We start from the raw sequence: 11,648 nt of genomic DNA on the forward strand, positions 1-11,648 counted from the left end.
TGGTCTTTCCCTTGAGGCTTTGCCTTAGATTCTCTTTGGTCCCTCCTACTGCTTGTAACACAAAAGGCTGGGTCCAGTGTCTGCCCTGAAGACTCCTTAAAGGCTTTGATGTCTTTGTCATCACCTTCTGACATTGTGGAGGTTTAGGTGGTAGGCCTTGACTTTTGTGTTGCCTTCCTCACAACTGAGAGTCCTTTTACCTGCACACTCCCAAGTCTTGTCCTAGGTTACCTTGTGCTTATGGGAGTGTCCACCCACTCTAGTTGTAAAGACTCAAGGCATTTCCATGGTTTCCTCAATCCTCAACAACTCCTCAGTGTAAGCTGACTTTTTCATTAGTTCTTTGGAGCCAGCCAGATCCTCCAGCAGTTGGGTCTGTCCCTTCCATATTCTTCACAGCCTCTTGATGCCAGTAATACTTTCTTCTCGGTCCAGTTTTTACTTGGCTGATTCCTTACATTTTTTGATGCTTTTACTATCATTTGTGAGTTCTTTGTGTGTATTCAGGGTCTTCTCTGATTACTCTTCTACCAAAAGTATACTAAAACATATCTTGTGTCAAAGGTTTCAGAGCAGAGTATTGCTTTATTAATTGACTGATGCTTATTTTTAATTGACTAATGATATTCTATATATTTATTGTATATAATGCAACATTTCAATATATAAACACATTGTAAAATGGCTAAATCAAACAATATAACACAGAATAGAGCCTTGGTATATTATAAAGAATTATTGAAAATTACATTAAATGATAATGTCTCTGAACTAAAAGCCGTGAAAGTGTGACTTCACATTCATAGCTTGAAAAATGACTACAGACAATTACACGGCATCCTGTTGGACTTTCCTATTCTCCTTCTGTCACTTGCCTTCCTCACTTTTACGCATTTTTCACTTACTGTAGATAATTCTTATGCAAGAAGCTAAACGTAATTAAATGTGCAGGATGAAAAGATGGCACAGGCACTGCTGGTACCCCCAGGACCTGAAAGCTTCCGCCTTTTTACTAGAGAATCTCTTGCTGCTATCGAAAAACGTGCTGCAGAAGAGAAAGCCAAGAAGCCCAAAAAAGAACAAGACAATGATGATGAGAACAAACCAAAGCCCAACAGTGACTTGGAAGCTGGAAAGAACCTTCCATTTATTTATGGAGACATTCCTCCAGAGATGGTGTCGGAGCCCCTGGAAGACCTGGACCCCTACTATATCAACAAGAAAGTGAGTATTGGTGTTACACTACCAATAAGCCTTCAATTAAACAACTAACTTTAATATGCTTTTCTGATATATTATGACAGTGAAATATAGTGATACTTCAGTTGTTGAACAGCTCCAAGTTTGAACTCTCCATTATTTCAGCAGCAAAACTTGAAAGAAAAAATATCTCCTTTGTGTTCTTTGCTGGATAGTTGAACAGAAAGTCTAACTTGAAAAATCCTATAAGGGCCAAGAGTGAGCCACATGTCACAAAGTGGCAGCACTTCAGTCTAAGCCCTGATCTCTTCTAGGCAACATCAGTGCTTGTGGTAGTACATGAAAACATTCACCACGGTGCTTTTTTGGTGCCTTATTTGTGTAAAATATTGTAACCATGGCTCCAAAGGAAGTTAATGATACCAATGGTAGAGTTAAGAAGAAAACAACCACAACAGAGTTAAAGAAAGAAATCATTACAAAATGTGTTAAAATTCTGAAAAAAATACATTTATAAATGTAATTTGAGGGCCTCAGAACCTGTTATTCAAGGTGTCTTTTTTTTTTTTTTCAATACCAGGGATTGAACTCAGGACCCTGCACTAGCCAGGCAAGCACTTATTCTACTGAGCTATCTCCCCAGCCCCTCATTATTTCTTATGAGAAAAATATGTTCAATTTTCAAACTTTTCAGTGTTTGAACATGAATCTAGAACAAATTGAGTTTGATAACAGAGGCGTCACTTGATATGTATGTATTATAGATATATAAATATATACATATATCCATAAATATTCCCTGTGAAGTATTTTATAATACTCTTTACTGTCACTTAGTTTTATATAAAGTATAATAAACAGAAACATTTATAAGACCTGAATAATTTGTTATAGTGAAGAAATATGAATAAATTAATAATTTCTATTTCACACAAATTGATATAACAAAATTTGAAATTGACATATTGACATAGATAAAGCTAATTACCTGCTACTTAGAACATGACAGAAAACCAACTAATAGTTATATAAAAGTTCAAATTATATGCAACAACATTATGAGCAGATGCTGTGCTTCTTGATTTTATATTTTTTACTTGGCATGGGCTTTCTTGTGCATTATAGAGACCAATAGTAACCTCCAACTTAGCACCTTACTGTAGACAGATAGTACATGTGAAAGCATATACAACCAGAATTACATTTTGTTTTCTGTCCACTAACCTAGAATATAATTAAGAGCTTTTTGGAACAACTATATGTGGTTAAAACATTTCTCTGAGGGAAGAAAACATGTCAAGATTAGAATGCTTTAAAACAAATGAACTAGGAAAAAAAAAACAACTTTCAGTTGTCCTCCATCTATACTTCATTCAAAGCAACAGTGATAACTGTATTTTCCTTTTTTTTTTTTTAATCTTAGTAAGGGTCTACAGGGTCTTACTACATATATTAGACTCGAAGTGATCCACCTGTGCTCAGGCTCCCAAAAGCTGGGATTACAGGCGCGCTCCACCACGCCCAGTCTCAATCACAGTCTCAGCATGCCCCAGGGGTGGGGCCAGCACTGCACACCAGCGAGCGAACCCTGGCCTCTGCATCTGTCCGAGCAGGCACTTTAGTGCACTGAGCTATTTGGCCAGCCCTTATAACTGTGTTTTCCTAATGTTAAGATAACCACATTGTCCTGTCAGAATTAACAAATTTCTATGGTTAAACAAGGTGGGTGAAGATGCTATGCTTTCTAATTAACTATTTTGGCATTTTATTACAGTTTATATTTTTATTCTTCAGTATTAAAAACAATTCAATATAAAACTAAAGATAAATTAATGTCACTATGAGTTGATGGCTTTGGATTAAAGAAGATATGAACATTTTAAGTAGTCAAAACAAACTGTTTAAAAAGGCAATATTTGAAGAAAATTCATTCAAAGAATGCACACTTTGAAATTATAGGTGCTGGCCAGAGGAAATGACACTAATCACATCCAATGGACCAGTTCTAGTGTTTTAAAGGAATATCCCTCAAACTTGCTTGTACACATCGCCTGAACTTGCTATAAAAGTGTCAATTCCTATTGCACTGGCCTGGGGTAGGGCCAACTTTCTTTTCTTCTTTTTGCAGTATTGAGGATGGGACTCACGAGTGCTCTACCATTGTACTATGTCTGTAGGTCCCTTCAAAATTTTATTTTGTGACAGGGTCTCACTAAATTCTCAGGACAATTTCTGACTTGCTATCCTTTTGCCTCAGCCTTCTAAGTTACTGGGAATATAGACTTGGCCCACCATGACCCATGCAACCCAAGAGATCTTTAATTTCTTGCAATGAACATTAGATGATCCCCATTATGTAGGGAGAATGTAGGCCACACTCTGAGTAGTGATATTTAAAATACTTTAGGTACTAAAACTCATAAAAACAAATTGAACAGTTATGCATGTTGCTTTTATTCCTTTTAAACTAGTTTCACAAAATTTGCATTAAATCTGCATATATTCATGTACTTATAAATAAAATTTATTTCACTCGTATACTACAGAATTAATAGTTTTGAAATTTAGCTACTATATTCTTATAGCTGGTAATCATGATGAGACATAAGCTAAGGAACTAGAAATGCATTCTTCTCTGACAGTATTGGTCCACAATATCTATGTTTGTAAATGTCTTCAAAATAGAGGGATATGATTTACTCTGACATAATTAAAAGCATTTGCTACCTAAATAAAAGGAATTGAGCCACTTGGTATGATTTTGGAAAGAAAAGGAGGATAATAAAGATAAACATAATGCAAGAGGGACATACCTTAAATAGTAAGATTGAAACATTTTCCTCTCAGTGACATGGCCACTCCATTGTAAAGGGACTACTGCATACTGCCTATCATGACAACTGTTTATTGTATTTAATTAAGCCAACTGCTTTGGACTGTATGTACAGCAAGAAAAATTCTGCTTATAATTTGTTTATCTGTAGATCTACTAAATGGAAAGAATATGCTAGGTATGCCGTTGAAATTATTTAATCCACAACATATGAAAATTTTTCCTATTGTGCATAGATTGGCATCTGATTTTATGGGTCATGCTTATAAGTTTGGGTAATGTGAGTCTTTCACTGTGTGCTGCTGGCATAAGCTATTTTTATGGTCTCCAGGAATGGACAAGACTTGGACAGTGATTTAGTCACAGTTGTGTGAACCATCTTGAGAGGCTGTTAACTAGCAGCAGTATTTTAATTCATAAAGTATTTATATGATGACTATTGAGGTTCTACTTGTATAGTCCGTGATTTTTAGGAGTTTTGGAGGAAGCTAATGCAAGAAATTCTAAAATTTAAAAACATAGCATAAATCTATGTTAATGATATGAAATGACACCAGTAAAAGGTATCTTAAGACTATAGAGCTTAGTTCAGTATGGTGGTCCATACCTAACATCCCTGGACTGGAAGGCAGAAGGATTGCAAGTTCAAAGCCATCCTGAGTGACAGAGCTAGTTTTAAGCAACCTGAGCTACTTAGTGAAACTCTAGATAGACAGACAGACAGACAGACAGACAGACAGACAGACAGACAGACACTGTACAGCTTAATAATGTGACCTTTGCACATTAAAGTGGTGATTTATTTTAGTAGCTAATTTAACTAGATGAGTAACATAAAAATACATCTTAATGATTTATTGACCAGGAAAATGACTTCAAAATAATGATGATGGACCAGAGTAATAGTTTAAAAATAGTGCGCGTGATAATAATAGCTAACACTTGCTGCACATGTACTGTGTTTGACACCAGTGGAGTGCTTCAGCGCATTTAATATTCAGTGAGCCAGTGAGGCAATGACTATTGTTAGCCTCAGTTTACAGATGGGAGAAGAGAAAGGTTGATGAAATTAGCAGGACCTCACTCCAGAAGTGGTGGTTCCAGGAGCTGAATTGCTCAGGTTCAGCTCCAGAAACAGAGTTCTTAACTAGTATCTGTAATTATGCGTAGCATTTATTAATCTCACAAAAGGATTCAAAATTCAGCGGTATCATTTCTTATGTCTGTGACTAACATGCTCATCCACATTGATATGTAAAACTTATTCTTACTTCAAAGTGGCAAAAATATTAGCAAACTCAGAAGATGTGCATTTGCCTGGGGAAAAGAAGCAAATTTCATTCCAGACGGAAAAAAAAATCTGATGCAACATATTTTCAGTGATAGTATTAATAATGGTAGTAGCAGCATGTCTTAATTTTTAAAGACACATCATTGCTTAGAAATCTGACTTTGGAATTAACACTATTTGTCTGCCACCTAATTATCTATCATATTCTCAAGAAATTTTTGGTTAAAGTACATCATTAATAATATCGGAACCTCAAATTTCTAATATCTTTCTTGTAATTCTTTCACTGTACAAAACATGAGTATTTTATTCTTCATTTCTCATAACAGGATTGTCTTGTGTGAGACATTATCCTCTAAAAATAAACTGACAATTTATCCTTTAGGCCTTCACCATTTCAGAACCGCAAACTTAATGAAGGCAATCAGCGTGAGCACCTTGATTCTACTAGTTCTGTGCAGGCTAATCCTGCAGGAGGAAGCAGGAGGGCCCGTGTTGGAAGGGACCGCTCCTTTCCAGTCATGGTGGCTTTGGTGATATTTCAAAATAAAATTATGTCCTAATATTGCAGAACTTATTTTTAAGAGAAATTGCTTCCAAAAAAAGCCTAAGTTAATGTACCTTAAATTATAATGAACTTTTGTATATTACTACTGCTACTGAATGTGTAAATGCACCCTGATTGTTCGACCATAATATGAAATGATCTAATCCCGTGAATGAAGACAATCTTTTAATGTTTCTATACTTCCAGGGCAATCTTCCCACTGTCTAGTGTCCCTTGTAGACAATCCTCCTCTTAGTAAAAGGTGGTTTAATTAGCCTCTTCCTCTAACTTAGAAAGTGCAGTTTATTGAATATGATTAGTTAAGTAATGGCTGGCTCTGTGATTTTAAAGACAAAAGGGTAATAAGCAGAATATTTGTTCTCCCTGACCTTTATACTCACAATATAAATATTTCTGCCTACCTCTTCAAACAGAGCATGTTGTCAGTGAACATGATGTGTGGGATGCCACCCTTGGCTGACGGGTAAAAATATGTTATTGAATAAATCAATATATTGAATAGACACTGTAAAGGTGAACAGCATCTTAATGGCAAACCAATATTTAATTAAAACAAGTTTTTGCAACCCATCCTATTAGATACTGTGGGCAAGTGGAGAAGTAGATTACAGGCTCGTTGTGGCCAGTGGTTTGTAACATCTAATGTAATCTTGCTTGGAATGAACACTATATGGAAATGAATCACGTGGCTCATTAAAGCAATATGTAAATGAACGCAAATGAATACATCAAAGGTTACTGGTAAAGAAGTGATGAGAAGACAGCATAAATATATAAAACAGGAGATCATTTTGACAGCTGAGAACACCTCCAGAAAGCAGGTTAAACCCTGAGTTCATCATAGAGCCACCTGAGGAAATTTTTGAAAGTACAATAGTATCACCTGAGGAAAGTTTTTAAAATACACAAAGCTATATCAACTTCCAAAAATTTTAATTTATTGTCTGAGGTGGGACTGAAATTAGCAATTTAAAAATCTCTCCAGAACATTCTGGTATACAAGGTGTGGTAAGAACCTTTGATAAATAATGGGTCATTGTAAGCAGAACTTTATTGTCAAGTCTGTTCTGGTGACATCTTCCTGAAATGGCAAGGAGTTTTCATATGATGATTTTCTGGTGCCATCACGTTTCTCTAAGGATGTGTGACATGTTTTCGGGGTCAGATGGAGAGTCTGACATTTGGCACTGAGACTGACAAGAGGATTGGGCAGAGCAGAGATGACTTGGGTGGGAAAAAAATAAAAGACAATTCTAGAGGGATGTGGTAGGTAATCCCTAGAAAGCGTAGCTTAAGTGCCAAATTGGTCATGGTAGGTTTTGGATGATGGAAATTTAGCCACACAAGATTCCTTGAAGTGGTATATTTCCGGCTGATTTTCAGAGCAGATGTCCTTTCTCAGTATTAGCTGGGAAGCTGGTCCCTGCTCACCGGATCTATAGTATCCATGAAACCAAGTCCTTCAACCTACTTGAATAGTTTAAGTCATGAGAGTTTCTTTAGCAACAATACCAAGACACTACAAACTTTGGAGCTAAAATATTTGATATAATTAAAATATTTGTAAAAGGTTATTTTAACAGCAATGTGTACTGAATACCAAAGCTGAAGTTACCAAAGCTGAAGACAGATGGTAAGCTTTAAATAGAATTGAAATCTGTAAAGCTGCAGTATAATTTGGTAAAAAAAACTTTGTGTAGGATATCAGTTTATATCAGCAAGTTAGAGTCTTGGAGACAGATTAGATAATAGTAAATTAAATTTTTACTTGTACGTGTTTGTTACTTTAGGGGGAGAAATATCTAACATTTATAGTATCCGTATAATATGTTTGTGCTGTAATAACTGGTTTAAAGAAACAAATCTGAACAAATAAAGTTCAAAAAGGATCTTGATGTATTAAACTCTTCAAATAACTCTTCAAATACATATCTAACTCAGTATTTCTCCCCATACTTTCTTTTTCAGACTTTTATAGTATTGAATAAAGGGAAGGCAATTTTCCGATTCAGTGCCACCTCTGCCTTGTATATTTTAACTCCACTAAACCCTGTTAGGAAAATTGCTATTAAGATTTTAGTACACTCATATCCTTTTTATGTGAACTGTCTGAGTGCTATTTAAAATGTGATTTTTAAAGGGAATGTCATTCTTTTAGATATTTGTGTGTTTTTTTGAGATGAGTGGTAACATTATTAGTCTGATAGTCCTATTAGTTTTCTGCTATTTATGTAGTAGCAAGATTGTTATAGCATTATTATTGATTGTGGAAGAGTAAAACCATGAGAAGGACTGTGTTAATGAAGCACATCGTACAGCAGAGCAGGAGCGAATTTCCTTCATGCCGTCATTAGCCTCAATTAAGTCACGTATAAGTATTTGTAAAGAAGCAATATATTGGAGCTAGTGCTCTTACCTGTGCTGCTAAGTATTCACATTTTGCCTTAGTTGTCTCCATGCATTTAGCCCCTAAGTCTATCCTTCCTTCTTTTCTTCTCAAATATTTACTAAATGACTAGTTTATGTGCCTCCACACCTTGTTGAAAATACAGCAAAATCTTGTTAAAGTTAAAATTATTTGTGGGATAATGCTCATCTCAGTGGAAGAGCAGCTGTTTTGCATGCTTAAAACCCTGAACCCCAACACACACACACACACACACACACACACATACACACACACAAATTTATATCAGTCTAAACATATATGTGAAGGGGAAGAATACATGTTAACTTCAAAAAAATGTTAAGTAATAATCAAACAGCAAGATGATTTTAACAGTGTTCAAGAATGTCTACTTTATATAGACAAATTCAAAATAGGCCCATGTATAAACAAAAAAAAAAATCCAATTTGCATACAAACGGCAAATGGCCAGGATATCCTTTTGAAGTGTGTTTCAATATTCTCATCACTCGATACTGGAACATATTTACGTTTAAAAATATTTTCCTCAAAATAATTCTAAACTTTCATACACTGAAATCTGTATTTTTATGCCAAGAGAAATGACTTCTAATTCTCAGGACAGCTGTAGAATAGTGCTCACCTGGTTTGGGAAGATGTAGACTAGACACAAAGTTAAGTAGATGCCACAGTAGGTCCCTCTACATTATTAAGTAGAAACAAAAAAACTGGAAAATAATATTACCTTATCAGCACAGAGCTGCACCCTCCCTTTCCCATGTTGCAAACTATAGAGAAATGAGCTACATCACTAGAAGGTTACTTGAGCACCTCTTTATGTCCCAGCCAATGTGACCCTTGAATGGACTGCTTTAGATCTCAGCTTTCTATATTGCATTCATTAGTTGGTGGAGAATTATACCTGAAGTGCAGCTTATGGCTTATGTCATATTGGAAACTGAAAGAATGGTAAGTGTCCCACAAGTGCAACTTCACTACGTGAAATGGGATGCAAAATGATTCCCACTTGCTTCATATACATCTTTGTTAAATTCAGTTTTATAAATAAATGATGTGAAAAAGTAAACCCAATCATATGATGGGCCTTGAAGTCTCTTTTAAAAATCATTTTTTTAATTCAAATGAGTAAGATTAATTTCACAGTTATCCCAAGCTGATTAATTGTTTTTTTTTATATTGGGTAACTTTAAACATTACAACAATCTAATGTATATTCCTTAACTGTAATCTACTTTATTCAGCATGCTTATCATGTGCACTATATTGACCAACTGTGTATTTATGACCTTGAGTAACCCTCCAGATTGGACGAAGAATGTCGAGTAAGTAGAAATACTTTTACAATAAGAAAGCAAACTCCAGCTCTCTAGCACTCTCTTTGTAATTATGTCTCCTTATAGTTTCCACTTTTCAAAGTCAAGCTAAAACTTCTATCTAAGGAAACTTATTTCCATAATATTAAAGATTATAAGGGAAATTCTAGGAGGTTTTTTTCCTATGAGGTAAGAATGTTTCCAAAAAATTCATGACAGTATCTGTTTAAGAGAAGTTATGAAGTAGTATATGCTTACTGCTTAAAGAAACCCATCATTTGGTTTGAAAGTGAATACTCAGTCATACTTGAGCATTCTAGAACTTGTAATACAATAAGCACAAGTTCTGATGGAGTAAATTATTTTATTTTAATATATTGCTATCACTGTTATATTATAGCTAACCAGATATGTGTTTAGTTCTGTATTATTGTATCATTTTTTGATTATAAAAATGATTTTTTTAGTTGTCTAAGCTAGGTAAAAATTTCAATGTGTAGGTTATTTAGAGTACGACGTGTGCTAAAACCCAGCAGAGTGTGTGTTCTGTACAAGAAATAAAATATCTTCTGAAAATTTATGCTCCCAAAATAACAGGACATGATGCAGGACATGTTTAGGGAGCTTCGCTCCACACTTGTGAAACTTTGTTACTAGAATACTCGATAAAAGCAATAATGACCTCAATGAAAAGATACTTAGTTCAGACTAAGCACCTGCTTAGGCAAGCACAGGGACTGGTATTCAATCCCGGCTTCACACACCACGCCAGTCCTGCCCCTGGATGAGCTGAGCTAGCCAACAAGATTGGGCGTGTTGGCACATGCCTATAATCCCAGCTCTGGGGAGGCTGAAAACAGGAGGATCACTACAAGTCCAAGCTGTGTAGTGAGACCCTGTACCAAATACGTAATTTTTAAAAAAAATTTAAATAAATTTACATGTTATTCTACTAATATGTGTACCTAAAACTAACACAGCCATTGTGTCCTAAATGCTTTAAAAATTAGTCTCCCTCATCCTTTTTCCCTTGATATAGGAACTGAGGGGCATTTGATATCACAAAAAGAAAATATTTGATTATATGTTTTAACATAAGGAGAAGGCTCTATGCACAGAGGTACTTGAGGATTTCAACCCTGCCTTTACACTAAAAGAAGACATTTCTATTGACTTCCTACATTAAAATTTTGCTAAATTAAATTAAGTATAATAATAAAATCTTCCTTGTTTCAAAGCATTATATTCTGGGGAAACTGTACATGAACTAACACAATTTCTGCATCATACAATATTCTTTTGCCAATCACATACAAGGTTATTTGTATGAAAGAAATGTATTTTTCAGTGAAACAGAAAGTGTTTAAGTCATTCAGAATATTCCTATATAATTCAGTACAATGACCAGGTATGTGATTGATTAACTGGAAAAAAAAGTATGTTGGTTAACTGAAAAAAAAATCTATATATCTATATCTATATCTATATCTATATCTATATCTATATCTATATCCTGTGGTTTTAAACCAAGGGCACTGTATCACTGACCTATATCCTCAGCTCTTTTGAATTCTGGGTCAGGATCTAGTTAATTTGCTTAAACAGCACTTTAACTAAAGATCCTCTTACCTCAACTTCCCAAGTGCTGGGATGACAGGTGTGTGTCAGGATGCTCAAGTTTCCTCTTGTATTTTTAAAGTAATTTCCAATTGAGTTTAGATATAGCAGACACTGTCACTTTTTATTTCTATGCATTTTATAGTTGTTTTTTTTCCTCAGAAGTGGGGATTGAACTCAGGCCCTTGTACTCACCAGGGAAGAGCTTATTCTACTGAGCTATCTCCCCAGCCCTATAGGTTTTTGTGAGAGTTGATGGCACCCTGATAAGCCATTGTTAGTGATGGAACATGTTAGCTAAAGACCTTTTTTAAAGGATATTTTTAAAAAATTCTTGTTCAAAGTCATTATTATGAAAAGGCCATTTCTTATGTTAAAACAGCCAATTTATGATTTTA

The 11,648-nt window shown here is 35.1% G+C and overlaps 1 protein-coding gene across 6 annotated transcripts in view; it reads left to right on the forward strand.

The window, feature by feature from the left end:
- The first annotated feature begins 960 nt into the window (after positions 1 to 960).
- Positions 961 to 11,648, forward strand: part of LOC101567587 (sodium channel protein type 3 subunit alpha) — an 88,378-nt gene continuing 77,690 nt past the window's right edge. For all 6 annotated transcript variants that reach the window (XM_023713635.1, XM_004629861.1, XM_004629860.1 and 3 more), the window contains exons 1-3: positions 961 to 1,224; positions 7,861 to 7,979; positions 9,553 to 9,642. In XM_023713635.1, coding sequence (XP_023569403.1) covers positions 961 to 1,224; positions 7,861 to 7,979; positions 9,553 to 9,642 — 473 coding nt within the window. The remainder of the gene's footprint in view (positions 1,225 to 7,860; positions 7,980 to 9,552; positions 9,643 to 11,648) is intronic.

Source organism: Octodon degus, unplaced genomic scaffold (assembly GCF_000260255.1).
Source record: "Octodon degus isolate 3935 unplaced genomic scaffold, OctDeg1.0 scaffold00032, whole genome shotgun sequence".
Taxonomy (NCBI): Eukaryota; Metazoa; Chordata; class Mammalia; order Rodentia; family Octodontidae; genus Octodon; species Octodon degus.